Source organism: Stenella coeruleoalba (assembly GCF_951394435.1).
Source record: "Stenella coeruleoalba genome assembly, chromosome: 19".
Classification (NCBI taxonomy): domain Eukaryota; kingdom Metazoa; phylum Chordata; class Mammalia; order Artiodactyla; family Delphinidae; genus Stenella; species Stenella coeruleoalba.
The window spans coordinates 6,007,980-6,028,359 of NC_137165.1; the positions used below are offsets into that span (position 1 = coordinate 6,007,980).

At 47.0% G+C, this 20,380-nt stretch overlaps 1 protein-coding gene across 1 annotated transcript in view; it reads right to left on the reverse strand.

Annotated features, from left to right (window-relative positions):
* Nucleotides 1–118: 118 nt before the first annotated feature.
* The window catches only part of DNAH9 (dynein axonemal heavy chain 9), a 300,193-nt gene continuing 279,931 nt past the window's right edge, over nucleotides 119–20,380 (reverse strand). The window contains exons 65-69 of the mRNA XM_079903920.1: nucleotides 19,923–20,114; nucleotides 17,709–17,879; nucleotides 13,181–13,363; nucleotides 5,619–6,008; nucleotides 119–1,277 (exon numbers count right to left, since the gene is read on the reverse strand). Coding sequence (XP_079760046.1) covers nucleotides 1,050–1,277; nucleotides 5,619–6,008; nucleotides 13,181–13,363; nucleotides 17,709–17,879; nucleotides 19,923–20,114 — 1,164 coding nt within the window. The 3' untranslated portion in view covers nucleotides 119–1,049. The remainder of the gene's footprint in view (nucleotides 1,278–5,618; nucleotides 6,009–13,180; nucleotides 13,364–17,708; nucleotides 17,880–19,922; nucleotides 20,115–20,380) is intronic.

Here is a 20,380-nt window from a genome sequence, read left to right on the forward strand (position 1 = left end):
TATGTGGAAATAATGATCCTAGAAGGAGTGGTGAATCCCCACCCCCAGATGACTTAACCAACAAGCCCCCCAATAGAGCTCTTTACAGCTCATTAAAACTGTAGACCTCTGGGCATCCAGTGAAAATGTGTTCCACAGAGGAAAATCTAGAAAACTTTTAGGTTAAAAAGCTTTAGGTGAAAGAGTTCTCCTTGGGCCCCTCTTAAATGATCTGAAGGATGACAGAAAGACAAGGAAACAATCCACCTTGTTTGCAGTTTTGTCCTCGGCAAGTAGTATATGTTAAACACTTGTTAAATGGCTGTGTGGATTAATGAAGGATAAATATTGCATATATACTTCCCTTATCCTCTAGAGCAGTGATCAGCAAAATTTAGCCCACTGCCTGTTTTTGTAAAGTTTTATTAGAACGTGGCCACACCCATTCGTTTAGGTATCATCTATGGCTGCTTCAGGGTTACAGTGGTAGAGGTGAGCAGTGGCAACAGAAGCAGTATGCCCTGCGAAGCCTAAAATATTTACTATCTGACCCCTAACAGAAAAAGTTTGGTGGCCCCCTGATCCACAGTAACATTCCTCAAACCATAAAGTGCATACAAATCACCTGGGGAGCTTGTTAAAATGCAGACTCTGATTCATGGGCAATGCCGGTGCTGCTGGGCCCCGGACTAGCTGGGAACTAGGGCGCTGCGTGTAGGGCTGTATAACGACGTCAGGGCTCAACTGCCTGTGGCTCGTTTCTCTTGGGCTCTTCATGATAACTTATGACTCTGCAACGCTCAAAGCCTGGACCAGACACAGTTGAAGAACAAATCGCTTTATTAGGAAAGGGTCAGTGTTACGAGACTCTTCTCCCTAGTTCCCAGGTCCACACTCCTCTGGCTCTGCCTCACTTTAGGTCCTTCTCTCCGAGTTCCCCAAAGGAATTCTTCAGAACTGTGAGTGCTTTCGGTTTCTCATCTTTCTCTAGGGCTGTGGTCCGCCCTCTCCACTGGTCCCTCTGGGCAGCCTCCAGCCCAGCTCTGTCTCCTCGGTGGGTCTGCAAGGAGCTACACCTGGAGAAGCAAGGCTACTCCGGCCAGAACCCACTTGGAAGGCTTCTCCTTCGTCTTCAGGTGTAAAGTCCACACGTAGGTGGGTCCTCGCTGACAAGTCTTGTACACAGGACAGGGATAGGTACTGCGGCAATCCTGCTTATCTGCGGGGATGGCCTTGAGGAGCAACACAGGCATGGGGGGCGCCAGCTCCTTCAGCTTCCCCTCGGTGATGACCCCAGCCTGAGGACAAGGACATGAGAACATCTCAGGTCAGGCCCCAAGCTCAGCCAGCCAGGCCTGCTCCTGTCGGGAGATCCGGGAGAGAGACTGGGAAGACCTGGTTGCCCTGGGCCCACCCCCTTACTAAGTTCTCTCGACAACCCACGATGGGGTGCCGTGGAGGGGTGGACATCATATTCCCAGTGTTTTTCAGCCTGAATATCTTCTCGAAGCAGAGTTCCGAAAGCTGTTGCCTATCATATGCACATTAATCTCTTTGGGGCTTGAATTTCTCTTAGTTTTATTTTGTCATTTCGTAAGCATACCGAATGCAGCTATCTGCCAGATGTCATGCTAGGTGCTAGGGACTTAAAGCTGAGCAAGACACAGTCCCTGCCGGCAAACGCTTTAGATGTTAAGGCTTTGGTTATGTCCTGTTCCAGCTTCTTATGTGCTGTCCTCCACCCTCTAGAGCATTTTCTCTTTTTGAGCAGAGGGAGCTGTGTTCTATCTTCACTCAAGTAACAGGGACCTGGCCGTTCTGTAGCTTTCCAGCTGGGGCCTCTCTCTGGTTCTCTGAGATGTCTCCATAGTGCCATCTGGGGAAGTTTTTCCTAGTAGTCCTGAGAAATATTCTGAGGAACAAGGTGCCTTGGTGAAATAAGCTTGGGAAGTGGTGCTTACCATGCCCTGGACCTGAAGCTTTACGGTGCACACTAGCACACTGCAGACAAGAAGTCCTGGCAGTAAAGAAAACAGTTTGACTTTATTTATCCCAGTCTTTCCCAAACTTATTTGACCACAGGACCCTTTTCTTGCAACCTATTCATTTCTCGTGGCACTAGGGTTTTCTGAACATACTTTGGGAAATGATGATCCAGAGTGACTTATGGATTCCTTGCCTGTGCCTAGGTGATTCTGAGCCCCTTATGCTTGGACAGAATTTGTTTTAATTCCCATGAAATGTATTTAACGGGAAGGATGTGCCTCTTCAGTTCTGGTAGAGGCTGACATGAGGCATAGTAAGTAACAGAACTAAGGTAAACAGTGAGGACCCCTTGTCCCCCACAACTGAGTGTTTATGGTAGGGAGTGGCAGCAGGGGTAGAACCTTTCTTTTTCCATATACCATAAAACCAACTCTTTTAAAATGTACATTTCACTGGTTTTTAGTATATTTATAAACTTGTACAGTCATCACCACTATCTAAATTCCAGAATATTTTTATCACCCCAGAAAGAAACTCTATAACCATTAGCTGTCACCATTAGTAGCGGGGTGTTAATGTCGTCAGTTATTATGGTTGAGTTGTCTGTTTCTCCCTTCAGTTCTGACAGTTTTCATCTCCTTTATTTTGGGGTCTCTTTTGTTAGATGCACATATATTTGTCATTGTTATATCTTCTTGATGGATGGACCTTTTATCACTGTAAAATGCCTTTTTTTGGTCTCTACAATTCCTCTCTCTTCTGTCTTTTCTCTAATAACAATTTTAAGTCTATTTTGTCTACTATTAGCATAGTCCCCCAACTCTCTTTGGTTACTGTTTTCATGGCATGTCTTTTCCATCTGTTTACTTTGAACCTATTTGTGTCTTTAAATCTAAAGTGTGTCTCTTATACACAGCATGTAGTTGGATCAGGTTTTTAAAAATTTAATCCATTCTGCCAATCTCTGCCTTTTAATTGTAGTGTTTAACCCATTTGCATTTAATGCTTGCTCTTTTTTCAGTCATTTTTCTTCAACAACACTGCTCTGGTTGCCAAAAGCCTTTGGTTAATTTCCGGAGTTCTGGCAAGTTTGATTCTAGTATATATATATATATATATATATGTATAAAATTATTATATATGATTTTGATATATACCTTATTATACTATTATCTTATATATATGATATATATTATATCTTATTATATATATCTTTATATACATGTGTGTATATATATATATTTTTTTTTTTCTGCCAATGTTCTTGTTTTATGGAGGAGAGGAATTTTGGACATCCTTACCCTTGCCTTTTCTTTTTTTTAATAGTAATCTTTTATTTATTTATATATTTATTTTTGACTGTGTTGTTTCTTCGTTTCTGTGCGAGGGCTTTCTCTAGTTGCGGCAAGCAGGGGCCACTCTTCATGGCGGTGCACGGGCCTCTCACTATCGCGGCCTCTCTTGTTGCGGAGCACAGGTTCCAGACGCGCAGGCTCAGTAATTGTGGCTCACAGGCCCAGTTGCTCCATGGCATGTGGGATCTTCCCAGACCAGGGCTCGAACCCGTGTCCCCTGCACTGGCAGGCAGATTCTCAACCACTGCGCCACCAGGGAAGTCCACCCGTCCCTTTTTGCTGAATGCTTTCTGGGATATAGACTCTGAGAACAAGAGTTCTTGGTGGGCGGGTGGTATTTTTTTGTTTGTTTTTATTATTTGGAAACAAGGTAATGAACAAATGGGAGGCAGTTGTTTGGAATCAATATCCTTTTGTCCCCCCAGTGCCAGTGCTCCTCCTTCTGAGCTTCCCCCCTACTTATCTTTCCTGCACTTCTCTCATTTTGGCATCTTTAGTATCCTAGCTCCGGCTACCCTACACCTAACACAGTCCACATGTGATCTCCACTGCCAGGCTTGTGCAAATGTTCAGGTGGAGAGAGAGAAGTAGGCTTCCTTCTCAACGTTCAGGCTGCTTGAACACTGCCCCACTTTACCGTCCTTTCTGTTGGCCCTTGACTGGTTTCCTAGGGCTGCCGTAACAAAATTATCACAAAGACAGTGGCTCAAAACAACAGAAATGTATTCTTTCACAGTCCTGCAGGCCAGAAGTCTTCAAGTGTAGGTAGGGTTGGTTCCTTCTGGAGGCTCTGAGGCAGAACCTGTCCCATGCCTTTCCCCTAGTGTCTGGTGGTTGCTGCAGCCCTTGGCCTCCCTCGGCCTGTAGATGCACCCCTCCAGTCTCTGCCTCCGTCTTCACAGAGCATTCTCCTCTTATAAAGACACCGATCGTTGGGTTCAGTGCCTACTCTATTCTAGTGTGACCTCATCTTCACTAATTACATTTGTAAAGACCCCTTTCCAAATAGGTCACATTTTGAGGTTCTGGGTGGACATGAATTTTGAGGGGACACTCTTCAACTTAGTACAGCTCTCTATGCATATTGATGTGGACTTGTAGGATCTTCTAGACCTTCTAATAGTTTTCCCACGTTCCTTTGTATTGACTGTTAGGAATAGTTTAGTGCAAATATTGCCAAATGGGATATTTGACTAAGTAGTCCTTCCAGATCATGTGTATAACAAATGTAAACTTGTCCTACAGTTATCCATCCTTGTTCATGTCATTTATCCCAGCCACCTGTGCTTGTTTGCTAGTTTCCTATCGGAGACAAAACATCTTTTCTGATCTTATGCTGACTCAAATTTGTACTAGCCTGCAGTGAGGAATCCATTCAAAGTGTCACTTTAAATGATATCACTGGCACCCCTTTGCTAACACGTTAGCAGTGTAAAAAGTAGGAGGGATTCCTGCCCTCCAAGAGCTCATGAATGAGGAAAGTGGACCAGGGAGGTGAAATGATACCCCCAGGTCGCACAACAAGTTTTGAGCACTCCCTATCTACCAGGTACTGTTCTAAGTGTCTTGCATATTAATTCGTTTAATCATCACAGCAACTCTATTTTCCCATTTAACCGTTGAGTAGGGACTTCCCTGGTGGTCCAGTGGTTAAGACTCTTCACTCCCAATGCAGGGGGCCTGGGTTCGATCCCTGGTCAGGGAACTAGATCCCACATGCCGAAACTAAGAGCCCGCATGCCGCAACTAAAGATCCTGCGTGCCACAACAAAGATCCCACGTGCCACAACTAAGACCCAGCATAGCCAAATAAATAAATTAAATAAATATTTTTTAAAAAACAGTTGAGTAAACTGAGATTTTTCACAGAATTAGTAAGCGGTAGTGCTGGGATTCAGATCCAGCTAGTCTGTTGCTTTTAACCTCTCTACTCACTCTGCGCTCTTTATGTCATCCTTGGCTACATAGAAATGATTTGACAGCCTCAAGGGATGTTCAAAGGGCATCCCTGGGCTTCCCTGGTGGGCCTGCCGATGCAGGGGACACGGGTTCGTGCCCCGGTCCGGGAAGATCCCACATGCCGCGGAGCGGCTGGGCCCGTAAGCCATGGCCGCTGAGCCTGCGCGTCCGGAGCCTGTGCTCCGCAACGGGAGAGGCCACAACAGTGAGAGGCCCGTGTACAGCAAAAAAAAAAAAAAAAAAAAAAAGGGCATCCCTTTTAGCAATTGTACTTTACAGGGGGCAATGTGTATGTAATCAGCCCACTGGGGATGCCCTTTGGCTCATCCCAGGATTTACCTGTGCATCCCAGCGAGCGCCTTCCATGAAGAGGCCATGGATGTAGGCCCCTTCCCGAGGGGGGCTCCTGAATTCCTCTCTGTTCTTCTTTGTCACGTCACATTGCAAGGCCATCTGGTCCAGGGGCCACTCATTCTTGCGGGCCGTGGACTGCATGATGGCGGTCAGGAAGGACTGAGGGTTGAAGAAGCCTGTCAACCACACAGTGGGAGGCATCGTAAAGTCACCTGTCCAGGCCTCCAACTCCCTGATTCGGTTGAGCAGGTCCAAAAACCAGGCTGCCAGGCCTGCAGTGGAAGGGTAGGCGCGCCTGGCCCAGGGCTCTGGAACTGTGTCTAGGTACAGAGCGTCCTGTAAGTTCTCCATGTCACTGGTCATGGTCAGCTCCCCCTGAAGACAAAGAATGAGAGGGGAAAGAGTGAGGGGCAGCAAGTCCCTGGAAACAGCTGGCCTCGGGGATCTTTGGGAAGACAGGAGATGACGGCTGGGGTCGGTGACACAATGACAGTCCCTGTCTAGTACTTGATCTGCAAGGTTTGTCTCACAGAGACTGGTCGTCTCCCCACTCCTGTGGTATCAGAGTCTACATGTATCTACTGACAGTAGTTTAGGTCCACTGCAGACCTCAAGCCACCTGTGGGTTCCACGCTGATTCCACCCTACCCTAAAGCTTGGGTTTCTCCGTTCTCCTCCAGCGAAGGAGGAATCCTCTTCCAATTGCTAGATGAAATCTGTAAAGGAAGATGTACATTGAAAACCATCTTTAAATTAAACTTTGTAACCTTAGTTATGCCAAGGATCTGCAATTTCTTGAAGGTGTCGTGTCTACTGCAGCGGCGTCTGCACGGGGTTTAGGGTACCCAGTAAGGCTTGCCATGTCTGATGTGATGACCGTCAGTCCTATGAAGCTATTTAAGCACAGGTGAGTTAAAATTATAAGGTTATCAGTCACATTAGCTACATTTCATGTCATCAGCAGGCACCGTGCCCTTAGCACAGATACGGAACATTCTCATCATTACAGAGGGTTCTGTTGGACAGCACTGCTCTAAACAGAAAGGCCTAGTTTTCTGTTTGGTAATTAAACTGTAGTGTATGTGTTTTTGCCAGGGTTGTGTTAAAAATTCTGTATGTTGCAGTTTTAATAAAACATGTTTATGGGCATATAATAGTACACGCTGGCTAAACTGCAGATAAGAAGATATGTAGACAAATCAAGACTCATTCCAAAAAATAAAGTCCAATAGACTTAAAAGGAAAAAGATATAGGCCGTATTTATTTTTCCTTTTAAAATAAAAATTTTAAGTTTTCAATGGCCAATTAACTCACATAATTATAAAGTGCTTTTATAAATAATACACCAAATAAATTCGCTTCCCCACAGAATTGTTTTGGGTTGTTTTGAGTCGGGGTGTGTCTGTGGAAGTTTTTTGCACCTGTGAATGTTGTTGGCCATGTGAGTTGGTGGGGAGGTAAGGTCCCCCGCCCTGGAATCATCCCACAACTGACCTAACAGGACTGGGCCAGCACTACTGGAAAAAGTAGGATGAAAATGTCCCGGTCCTTTGGCACATCTCTGAGGGCCGCAGCAGAGAGACAAATAGAGATGAACTCACATGGAGCCCCGGACTCTGCCAGCCACAGTTGTTTGCTGGTACAGAGAAGTCCTTTGTTGCCTGGTTATCGCCCCCGGCTAATTCAATCACTTACTCGGTGTGACCATGCCTTACACAGAGATGTGCCACTTCTGAAAACGGTGAGGTCCCATAAACCTCTATTTCTCTGACATTCATTGCAAGAAGAAATCATGGGCTTAAATTAAAATATATGCAATATTAGGGCAGTGAAACTCTCCTGTAAGACACTAAAACGGCGGATCCATGTCATTACACATTTGTCCAAATCCGTAGAACGTACACCACCCAGAGTGAACCCTGATGTGAACTACAGGAGACTCTGTGATTGTGAGGGGTCGGGGTAGATTTACCAGCTGTGACAGATGGGCCACTCTGCTGGGGGTGTTGATGATGGGGAGGCTGGGTGTGGTCGGGGGAGGGGGATATGGGAACTCCGCCTTCTGCTCAATTTTGCTGTGAACCTACAACTGCTCTAAAAATAAAATCTGATAATAAAAAAATGTATAGGCAATACTTAACACTCTTCAGAAATCTGAAATCATTTTGACAGCGGGGAAGCATAAAATGTGTAACTTGGCTTTCTTAAAAATTTCTATCTGCTTAGAAGTTATTCTGACAATGATCTTGCATTTACTAATTGAAAGCGTGAGCGATGGAGCCTTAAAGAATGTGCTCTCAGGTTCTGCCCGTTTGAGAGTGAAGCAGGAACGATTTAGGAAAAGAAGAGGTCGTTCACCTTGTGGTTAGGGTGCTGAACCCAGATCTGCCCATGACCTGGAGTGGACATAGAAATGACTCACTTTCAGAGGAGGGGTTGAGAAGAAACCAGAGAGAACCCCACTCCAAATTCACTCAGTGTAATATGGGTCCCTTTCTTAGGAAAAGAGGAATAAACCTACAGACTCTGGGACAGCGTTTCCTAAAAGGTGTTCAGAGAAAATTTGTTTCCTCAGGTGCTGCCAGATTGGTGGAGGTGGGGTGGGCAGACGGGAAGTTTCTGGGCCAAACTGTGGGTAAGCAGGCCTTTTGTAAAGACTCCAGCTCCCCGCGAGAGAAACCTGCTTCCATCTGCTCAAGCCTGACCTCCTCAAACTCCCCCTGCCTGGATCCCGTGGAACACGGATTAATGTCTGCACTTATGTGCTTATAGGTCAAGAGTTGACAAAAAGAAAACTCACAAAGAGAACACTAAATCCTTAAGAAGATGACGTAGTTCAGCATCCTGTGTTACTGGCTTGTTCCATGTCCATATTGCAGGGAAAGCAGGGAGAACTAAAGACTGGGGGGCGCTTTATGGTGGGTATGAGGGCTACCTGGATGTGGCCTTAACCACTTTTTTTGTCCCTATAAACAAATGCTTTCAAAGTCTTTCTTAGGTAGAATACAAGATAAAAACCTGATTTGCCCTCTAGGCCTTCATTGCTTTAAGTCAGTGCGCTTGTTAAAAGCGCGGATTCAAAGGCTCCATTCAAAACCTAAGGACTCCAGCCTCTGGATGGCCAGGAATGTCTATCTGTAAAGGGCATCTCTGGAGGGTCAGAAGTGGCTGGTGCTCTGGGCTCGCAGGCACGTGGCCAGCGTCCGTCATGTGGGGTCAGCAACGGCCACATATGACCTTCTCCAGGGGCTGCAGGCTGCACCTTGTTCTGAGGGTCAGCCCCTTTCTGCTTTTCCTTCCCTCTGAAGGTGGTCTTTGCAACCAGCTTTCACATGAATGAAACACCGGGAGGCAAAGAGATGTGGAGGGAAGTGGGAATGATGTGGGTTCCACCCTTCCCAGTCTGGCGTCCAGACTGCGGGTGACTGCAGCTGGTCCATCTGTGCACTCTAGCAGGCATGTGGACCAGGGCAGCTGCCTGTGGGGTGGTGACCGTATGTCACTAAAGGGCCAAAGCAAAACCTGAACTATTAAGTCAACACATGAGAGTCAACGGATGAGAGTAAAGAGCCAGAGCGGTTCCCCAAGTCAGCAAGTTGGGCTTTAAGACTGAACATCTTTCACATGTTTAGAAAAACAGAATTTGTCAATTAGGAGGGGCAATTAGCCACTGAAGCACAGGGGGGAAATGTTTGATGCCATTAAATATCTGAATAATAGAAAATACTTCCCAGCCCCAGATTCTGGGCTGGCCATGACTCCATCTAAGAGAGCACTGCCCAAATGAAATACAATGCAAGTTGTGAATGGGTAATTTTACATTTAAAATTCACAAAATTACATGTGTGTAATTTTACATTTTCTAGTAGCTACATTAAAAAAATAAAAAGAGGGGCTTCCCTGGTGGTGCAGTGGTTGAGAGTCCACCTGCTGATGCAGGGGACACGGGTTCGTGCCCCGGTCCAGGAAGATCCCACATGCCGCGGAGCGGCTGGGGCTGTGAGCCATGGCTGCTGAGCCTGCGCGTCCGGAGCCTGTGCTCTGCAATGGAAGAGGCCACAGCAGTGAGAGGCCTGCATACCGCAAAAAAAAATAAAAATAAAAAAAAATAAATAAAAAGAAAAAATTAATTTTCATAATATGTTATTTAACTTAATAGATTTAAAATGTCAAATATTTCAATATTTAATCAATATTAACAGTTATTAATAGGATATTTCCCCCTTTTTGTCCTATATCTTTGAAATATGGCGTTTAATTTAAACTTACAACACATTTCAGTTTGGACTAGCCACATTTCAAGTGTTAACCTGTCATTAGTGGCTACCATACTGGACAGTGCATAAGAATCCAGCTTCTCTTGTAGTTTTCCAACACAGGTAGAGAATTTTCTGGGCAGGCTGCCATCAGTCAATGGCGCTTTGAAAGTTATACCTAGTTGTAAAGGATTGTAAAGGAATAAACTGGCATTTGGGAGTTTTGTACATCAGGCTTTTGTGCATTTGGTTAGTGGGAGTCAGTACCTCTGACCAATCAGCTCTGGGATGCTCACAGGACCTGGTTCTTCATTGTGTAAGGCTGAGAGCCAGATGTCTGACTCTCCTGAATTCTTCTCTGTGGGGACACGGTTGTGGCTGGTAGACCTCTCCCAGGTGGCCACTTCTGTGTGCTGTGTGCTGTGGGCTCTCACAGTCCTCAGGGGTTAGAGAGCTGTGCCTTTCAATTCAGCCAGTACTTTTGGGTAGGATTATGGTTTCCCATCCAGCCAACTATGAATAAAAATTTCGTAATAAAAAATGCTGAGGGTATTGACTTAATGACTTAAAAAGTCAGACATTTTCTAATTTGGTGCCCAGTCTGGGCAGGGCATTTGGGTTTGTCTGTTTGATGTGCTGGGTAGTGTGGGTTGCCCCACATCTCCCTGTGCTCCGCCTAAAACAGTCCTAGAACTTCAGAGTGTCTGTTAAAGAGAAAGAAAGGACCGGAAGGAAAACGTCGCTCAGATTTTCCTCTCCTCCCATTATGCTTCCCCTTCCATGTTCCGCTGGGAGCTGGGATGTGAGCTCCTCACCGCTCCATGTACCAGCTGCTGTCCAGTGGGGCCCTCACGTCTCCTGCACATGCCAGGCTGTCCTGTGAACCCCTCCTGTTTCAGTTGCTCCCTTCAGCTGTTTCCTCTCTGACTCCCATTTCTTGCAGCTCAGCTTAACCTCTTCCCCAGACTTGGAAACTTTTCCTTCTCTGAACTCTGCCGCTGTACCCTTGCAACTTCACTGTTCCATGAAGACATCTGTCCATCTTTTCTTCTACCTACTTGCCTTAAGGCTATTCACAAACTTGTCTTGCCACAAGAATTACCCAGCTGCTGGCTAAAAATATAGGTTTCCAGACCCCAGCTCCACAGGTTGGTGGGACTGGAGGGTGGAGATAGGAACACATATTGGGATGACGCCCCCAGGGAGTCTGATGACCAGGCCAGTTTGGGGCCCTGTCTTAATGAGACTGGGTTTTCATGACAGCGTTTTTTAGCGGGGATTGCTCTGTCTGTCCCCCTGCTCACAGGGGACCAGGAGAAAAAGGCAACAGACCGTTGTCCTGACTGCTTCTGGGTCAATGTTGTCACCACCAGTCACCTTTAGAAGTTCACCATATCACTCTTACTCACCTGGGGGACCCTCTGCTCCAGCCAAACTAAGTTAACTCTTAGAACAGGCTTAGGGTTCCTCACCTTGGGACTTCTAGAAGATTCTTCTTATTGCCACATGTCATAATCCTACTCTTCCTCCAAAGTCCCCTGCATGCCACTTCTCCGCTGGGGCCATCCCTGATTCCACATACTTATTTCTTCCTTTCTTCTCACACCTCTCTCTGTGTGGCACTGAATCAATCCTGCCTGGTACTGTAATCCATTTGTATGCTTGTTCTCCCGCCAGACTGTCCGTCTGGAGAGGAAGGCTCCCCTGTCAGTCTCCGCTGTCTCCCCAAGGGCAGAGCACCGAGGCTGGCCATCCACCAGCCCTGCTCGAGCTAGACTGGAAGAAAAGAGTAACTCCCTCCCCACCCCTTCATCCTCGCCCAGGCACGCACTGGGATCCATGACACCAAACCGCAGCGAAGGCTCTTGAAAGAAAAATGAGTGAATGAATAGGAGGTCGGATGGGTAGATAGACTGCAGCAAATTGCACAGATTCACTAAGCTAAGGCTGCAACAAACAAGCTCAAGATAATTATGAATATATACCCGCGTACCTAGGGAACCGAGCCACATCAAATGACCGGCAAGGTCCTTATTTACGTTTGAGATTGTTCTATGGAATTCTGTATTTCCTTTGATTACAAGCCGGCGCATAATTTGGTAACATTGCCAAACAGCCTCAGCCTTCGACATCCTTTCCCGTCTCTCCTTTCTCCTTATTTCCTTCTATCCATATTGGGGCCGAATGGGAATTAACAGACTGAAGAAAACTCACCCAGATTTCTCAGTCTACTTCATAGTTTCTATGTGACCACATGTGAAGACGCTCATGGTTGTGTGTCCTCTGCACCCGTGACAGTGGTCCTACGACTCCAAGAGGCAGGCACAAGGGCGGCAGCACATCACAGGCCTGGACATCCAGGGCTGGGCTGAGCTTTCCCTGCTGCCTACAAAACTGGGTTCTCACTTTCCCTCTGTCTGGGGTTACAATTATTTTAATAAATGTGCCAGTGTAAACGGACAACAGTTACTTTCCTCAGCTCCTCAAAGGCAGCAGGACCTCCCACTCACCTATCATGCAGGTGATCTGTTTGGCTTTGTGTTGGGCACTTGATGGAATTATCTTATGGTGAATAAAATAGATCTATTTACATAATTGGTGGTATAAATAATAGATTCTTTCATTGCTCATGAGAAACGTCAGAGCTTGTGCAGCATCTCGGGCCTTTCAGATACCCATGAGGTTGCAAAGATTGAAGTTCTTTCCTTTCCTCTGACGGGGTGGTAATAATAATGCCATCAGCTTACACTTCTGGGTACTTGCCACGTGCCGGGCATTGCTCTAAGCATTCTATGCAAACCTATTGATTGAACCCTCCCCAAAGCCCTATGAAGTAGGACCACTATCCCTGTTTTACAGGTGAAGAAACTGAGATGCAGTGAGACTTAAGTCCCTCTAAGGCCACACAGCGAGGAGGCAGCAGAGCTGGGATGTGGTGCAGGGCTGTCTAGAACCTGTGCTTTGATGCAGCACACACTTCTACGTCCCATGAAAGCAACACCACCCATGTCAGCAGAAGACACAGGGCATCAAGACTTCTCTTCTCCTCGGCACTCAGAGCATGGGCTCCCGGGCAGCTTGCCAGTCACAGCTCATTCTGCCTTCCCAGCTCCCAGCTTCAGAGCCTGTCTTACCCTCCCTGCAGCCTGGCCAGACTCTGGTTTCTAGGAGTGGCACCTTCTTAGGCAGTGAGGCTGCTGTGACCACTGCTCTCCAGCTCCCCTGGCGCTCCTCCCACAAGGGGTTCCTGCGGGCAATGCCCTCCCTCCCCCGCCCCCAGCCTCGCCCACCTTTAATCCGAGGTCTAGCTCTCGCAGGGAGCGCTGAATCTCTCGGGTGAGGACGTTCATCCGTTTGCACTCCTGGAGTGCCACGACCACGTAGGGGGTGCGCTCCTCTGCTTTGGCCATCAGTTCTGGGATGTTAAACTCATCTGTCACCCGCTCCAATATTTCTTCCAGGGCGGCCTTGACCTGCCCCACAACAGGAAACACAGGGTTAAGACGGGGTTCAACTTCTCCAGAAGGCCTCCATTCCCCCGCCACGTGGCACTAAAGATGCCAGTCATCCGTGCCCTGGGCACACCCTTGCCCGCTTGCTGAGGCCAACTGGGTCAGGGGCTGAGGGCCAGCCACAGCAAGGCCTCCCGTATAGGCTGGCCAGCTCTCTGTGACTCCTGGGACCAGCTGAAAAGGATGAACACAGAGGCCTTTCTGAGAACTGGGAGTTGAAAAACCCAGAGACTGACCCTGCTAGCTGTGGGAATCGAGCTAGGAGGGCATAGGACAGACTTGGGCCTAGGGCGGTCATTTGGAAGCACGGGAAGCCGCGGCGATGAGCGGCAGTGATGGAGACATGTAAACATTCCATTCGGAGTTTCCACGAGGCTGCACTGCAGTTCCTGTCCTTGGGTCCTGGAAGAAGCATCGCCACAGCTCATATAAACCTCCTCCCACACCCCATGGACCCTTTTGTCACACGGACTGTCAGCTAATCAGACCAGGGCAGCTAGAACAATCAGGGCCTCTCTCCAGGAAAACTGGAATTGAGGCACCGAGACTCTGGGCTGTGTGGGGGGCAAGCACTGGGAGGCTGAGTCCGCCATTTTGAAGCAAATGGGTAAAGCCCAGGAGCTCTGTCAGCAGAGAAGGAAAAACGAGGAAGTGCAGACTTACTAGTGCAGCCACTTACTGTGGCTGGCAGAGGGGCTGGAGGGAGGGAGAGAGGGAGCCAGGGCTCCATTTCCAGCCCTGCCTGGAGTCAGGAGAGCTGGTGGACGTGTGTGGTGGATGCTGTTTTGGTGCGTTCATCTCATCCCTCTTCTTCTAATGACGGGTCCCTGTCTCCTTCTGTGAAATTACCTCTTTCCCACTGTTTTGGGGCACAGTCACCAGGCCCAGCCCTCCACTGACTCAAGTGGGCCAATCAGATGATCTTTCCCAGGAGCATGAAAATTGAATCTCAAGCCCAGGATTTAGGTGCAGAAAGTGGAGGGAAGTGCGATGGTCCACTCTTCTCTCTCCCTGGGACCCCAGAGCTACTGTGGTTTCTATCCTTTCTTCAGTGTATTCCTTTGATACAGTGAGCTATTTCTTGCCTATTTCAGCAAAACTGGCCTCTGTTCATTGCAACCAAAGAACGCTGACTGAGTTAATACGGCGTTGTTATGTATCACCCGTGTGAATTTAAGCAAGTCATTTAGACCTCAATTTTCTCATCTATTAAAAATTTCCAAGAGCAACTTTCTCCACTGCCCCCTCCCCTGCCAACTCCCAGGGCTGGTGAAGAGATCAAACCAAAAGAGGTGATGAATGTGGCAGCATGTGAAAGCTACGAAGGACCCTATACGTGTACAGGATTATTAATATTAATTTTGCCTTGTATTGTTAACAGACAATACATTATCTAGGAAAAGAGCTGATGTTAGAAGAAAAGAAAGTAAAAACTCATAACCGTGTCACAAATGGGTCTCTGGCTCTGTCATAGCAAAAACTGGAACGGAATTTTAACAGTACCTGGAAGCTGCTGCTGAGACAGAAGACAAATGGCTAAAACTACGTCATAGTTCTGTCTCTGGAGCTGAATTTGAAGAAACAGCCCTGTATCAGCAAGCTGTCATTTGGACATTATTCACAAAAAAATGAAAAGATAGTCTGGAGCTATTGTTTCAAAACATATTGAACATGGGGAAACAGAGCTCTCTTCCGTCACTGATCAGGCCTTGGAGGACTTGGAGACCCTGCCTGAGGAGGGAGCAAATCCACAGACATAGAGAGGACACTTCAGATGGGAGCAGTGCATGCCAAGGGATGTGGTCTACGTTACTTCCACGAGCAAACACCTCTGTTTTTTTTTCCTTTTGGAAAAGTAATAAATGCTTATCATAAAAATCTAAATATTACAGATTCATCTGATATTAGAAGCAAAATCCTCCCACAATTTTGCCTCTTCCTTCAAAGGGGGAAAAAAAGCACTGTTAATGATTGGTTTATAATTTCTGCAGGTGTCCTTCAATGCATATGACCCTATCTATCCATCATCCATCCATCATCCACCTATCCATCCACCCATCCCCATATTTATCACGTCTGCCGTATCTTCCTTCCTGCCTTGCTGCTTCTCTTCCCTCCATCGCTCTCCCTTCCCTCCCCACCTCCTTCTCTTTCTATCTATCACAAATGGAATCATAATACACACAGATTTTTCAGTTTGCTTTTTTTGTGTTTTGTTTTTGTTTTCTTTTGGCCACACCATGTGGCCTGCGGGATCTTAGTTCCCCAACCAGGGATAGAATCCATGCCCCCAGCAGTGGAAGCTCAGAGTCTTAACCACTGGACCGCCAGAGAAGTCCCTCAGCTTGCTTTTCTCACCTAATAATATATCTTGAACACATTCCCTTGTTAGTACTTATGGATTTACCTTGTTTTTTTAACAGTATATATTATTTCACTGTTTTGGCATAGCATAAGTTATTGAGTCATCCCCCTATTGATGGTATTTGGTCTGTTTATCATTTCTACTACTATAAACAATCCTGCAATAAAGAAGTATATCATAACATCTGTGCCCTTTTGAGTGTTTCCACTGGTTGAATTCCTAGGAATAGAATTATGAGTAAAATATATGAACATTTTAAACTTTAGGTGCTATTGTCAGATTGCTCTACAATTTAAACCTCTACTAACAGAGATGGGAGTACATCTTTTCTTATGTTCTCACCACTGGATATCCTCACATTAAAAAAATTTTACCATTGTGTGAAAAATAATATTTCACTTAACTCCATTTAGTTATGAGCGATGTTGAGAATATTTTACAATTTTTCTTGGCCATTTGTATTATTACGTGAATTTCTTTTGTGTCCTTTTCCCCTTTCCCCTCTTCTTCTCTCTCCTTCTTTTTCCTCCATGGGTAATATCTGTATATTAGCGCAATCTGCCCACTTCCCGGTATCTGTGCTGCAGTTGGGTTCTCCAGAGTTTGGCAAGTGATCGTACTTCATTCATCTCTGACATACACAAACACACACACACCATTTCTTGAAGTGGTCAGAAGAAGGGAAATGACAAGAACTAGAAGCTTCCTTTAATGCTGCCCGAAGAATCCTAAGCCTATTACTCACATAGTCCCAGCCTTTTCATTTTTAAGCTAGGAACATTTTTGATGCTAGGTGGTTTGGATTCTGGGCAACATAAACTTTCTTATCTTCCTTTTGTTCTCAAATTATAACCTATGCATCAAAGAGTAAAAGAGGTTGAGTAGTGGGGTTTAGAGCAGCTTTCTCAGAGTAGGCTCACCTGCATCACAGTCGCTGGGCTGCAAATTCCTGGGCCTAACCCCAGACCCCAGAATCGATGCTCCCTAGCTCATTCCGAGGCATATTAAAATTGAGACTCATTTTAATGACATCACTCCATACCTTTAAACAAACATCCAGCTCCTTTACTATCAGTCAGTTTGTTTTCCTAAAATCAATCCCTGAAGCCTAAAAGTTCGATAACTCTCCAGGTTTTTTAATCCTTAATCTGCCAAGTATGTTTCCTTGTAACAAGGGAACCTCTCACTAAAGGAAGCCGGGTAGTACTCTGGACGGGAGGTGGGGTGAAGCAGACGCATCTGTTGGAAACTGAACTGCCTTAAGCATCACAGAGAAGGTTCACTTTGAGCCCCTCCCTTTTCTGCCCTCTGCTGCGCCCTCACCAGGAACAGAGCTCCCAGGTTGCCTCTGGTCACCCTACACCCACACGGCACCCTCCTCTGGCTTTCCACCCAACAATTCCCCTCCACCTTCCTGAAGTTTCGGGAAGTCCTGTGCTTAGTAGCACTAGCTGTGCGTTAGGAGACTCGGGGACTAACTGCATTTTCGTCTTAAAGAGGAGCGAGTTCGTCCACGCGAGCCTCTAGTTGGCGGAGTGAGGGTGGGGTGTCTAGGGACAGCTCCCCACCCATAATTACTTAGTTTGGGAAAGGAACCATGAGGTCCGTTTCGAGGTTCCCAAACCACGATTGTTCAGCTCTGCCCTTTCTTCACTTTGGCAGACAAACGGAATAAAACCTGCCTTTGGGGGAAGGAGTGAAGCACTGCCACACCCAGCGGCAGGGACGTCCTACCAGGTACCCCGAGGGCCCGCCTGGTCACGTGACTGCGGCGGGTCCCTCGAAGGCGAAGGGTCTGCGCGGCGAGGCTGGACCAGCCATGCGCGGGGAAGACGCACGCCGTGCGGTCTGCGCTGTGGAGCCCAACGCGGCCGGCGGAAGAAAGGGCGACCTCGGCAGTCCTGGGCTCCCCAGAATATCTCGGGCAACCCCTCCATATACCTTTTCTTCTCTTGCGGACCCCGCTCCATCTCCGGCCTGGCTGTCCCGGGGCTGCAGCTCCAGCACCGTGCGAAAGAGCTTCTCCGAAGTCTGGGTCAGGAAGCCGATCTCCGCGTTCGGATGGAGGCCGTAGAGATGCGGCGACTCTGGGGGCAGCTCGGCGTCGATGTACTAAAAAGTCAAGGGCAAGTTCACTTGAAAACCAACGAGACGTGTCTCCCATCTCCCACCTGACTAATCCTCTGCAGGGCAGTCAGTGGGCCGGAGCAGGCCTCTGACGCCGGGGCCCCTCTGCCCCTCCAGGTGGATGCCCTCCAGGGGGACGCCACTCACCGATGCTGGCCGACCTCAGCGTGCTGCCCACCTGTTAGGTCACATCCTTACACCGTCCGTTTGTGTATGCCCGGCTGGTTTTCCAGAACCTCCACATTCATGAGCTCATTCTTTTGGGGGAAGCTTAGCTGACTTTATTCATCTCCAATCTCAGCCCCTCCCACGGTGCCCTGACCTACACCTGTCCCCCCCCCACACACAAGGAGGACTTCTCAGAGTCCCTCAGAGATACTTTTCCTGCCTGGGAATTTTACCCAGCCCTCCCTGCTTAACTTCCTTTTCTCTCCCCTCTGTTTATTTAAATCAGGGATGATAAACCTGAATGCAAACATGGGGCCATGTATGCAAAATAAATGTGTGAATCCTGGTGTAGGATGAAGTGAGCTTTGCTTCTGGCAGAAAGCATTCGAATTAAAAACATTTAAAACAACGTGTCTCCAAACACCACATCTCTGTGGTCAGTTGTGGTGGGCCATAGGCTGCCATCCCTAAAAAATCCTCCCCAGCATGTAAAACTGACTTCCTTCTCCAAATGTTTCTGAGCACTCTGTGCCAATTCTCTCCATTACAGCGAAAAAATACCCCTCAAGTTTAGCTTTGATAATTTCTTGGTGTTGGTAACATCTAGTCTAAGTAAAAGATGGCTCATTCCTTAAAGGCAAATTTGCGTGTTTATTTTTGCATTTCTTCCAGCACCCAGCACACTCCTGGACTCCTGGTAAGCCCTATAAGCATCTCCTGACAGATTAAAGAGAGGTATGGAGAAAGGGGAACTCTACCGAAGTCTTCTGGAAATGTGCAAACCATGTTATCATTGCCCATCACCTGCATTTGTTCCACAGACAGTAGGGGACGCTCTTGCACAACTTTCTTGGCTAAGGCCTTCAAAGCATTTATTTTTAAAATTCTTTTATTTACTTTCAAGAGAATTATTGTTTTTAATTTCTTCTCATAAGCCTAGTTTTTCTGGGTCAAATAACTTTTATGACGTACCTTCTTAAACTTTAGGAATTAAAAATTTGTTTAAAGATTGTAGTTAATGTTCCTATGACCAGTATTTCCCTTAAGTTTGGTATTCAAGAGTTCTTTTAGGGATGTTCAAAAGTCAAGCAACAAAAAAGGTTTTTTTGTCTGAATTCCTTTTTAATACATTTTCATGGTGGGGTAAATAGGCAAAGATGCACACCTTAAAAATAGCTGAAGTGGGCTTCCCTGGTGGCGCAGTGGTTGGGGGTCCGCCTGCTGATGCAGGGGACACGGGTTCGTGCCCGTGGGCCGTGGCCGCTGCGCCTGCGCGTCCGGAGCCTGTGCTCCGCGGCGGGAGAGGCCACAGCGGTGGGAGGCCCGCGTACCGCAAAAAAAAATAAAAATAAAAAAATAGCTGAAGTAATAGTAAAATGAAAACCCAAAGTGAGAGTATGAAAAAACTCCATGAGAATGTTTTCTTGGTATGTGTACGTGTGTCTGTGTTCACAGCAACCAACAGAGAATAGGAGGGGTGAGTGATCTGCCCACAAGATCATGTCCCTCTGAAGTTATTTAGAACCACTCATATAATCTTTACCAAAAGTTGGCTAAGTTCTTACCTAAATTTTTGCTCCTAATGGTTGTGTCAATATCCTGAATGGAAACAATCAGATAAATGCCCGAGATGTTGTTTGTAGAAAAGAGCACCAAATAGAATGATTGAGCTAAACATCAAGAATAAAAAGATCTCTAAAAGTTCAACTTTATCACTAATTTGAGGCTAGAAATCCTATAGTAGCTCTCAGATTGAACAGGCTGAGAGCCACGCTGGATGTGACCTCGGCTCTTTAAGCTGGGCTTCCCTGGCCCTGCATGTGCATCTCCAGTCCTTTGGGGAGAGACCCAGGTCCCTACCTGGTGGTAAGCATTGTAGTCCATGTTGCCTGGGAGGGGGAAACCTGGGGCCAGGGACAGCTCTCCTTCCAGCATTTCTGGTTTGATGAATTCCTCCAGGTAGGTCCTGCAGAGTCTCCTGTCCCACTCATCAGTGATATGGCCTCCGTACATGATCTCACCAAAGAGGTAGCGCAAGTCATCATAGGGGACCTGAGAGACAGGAAGGAAAGGAAGATCTCCACGCAGGCCTTGGGATGGCCCAATGTGTGGACAGAGCGTGAGCCACAAGATAGGGTGGTTCCTGAGATTAGGAACAATGTCTTATTCATCCAAGCTCCCCTGGTGCCCAGCGGGGTCGGGCACACGTGGGAGCTCATTAAACGCTGGAGGAATTACATCAAAGAGTGAGAAGAGGGCTTCCCTAGTGGCGCAGTGGTTGGGAGTCCGCCTGCCGATGCAGGGGACGTTGGTTCGTG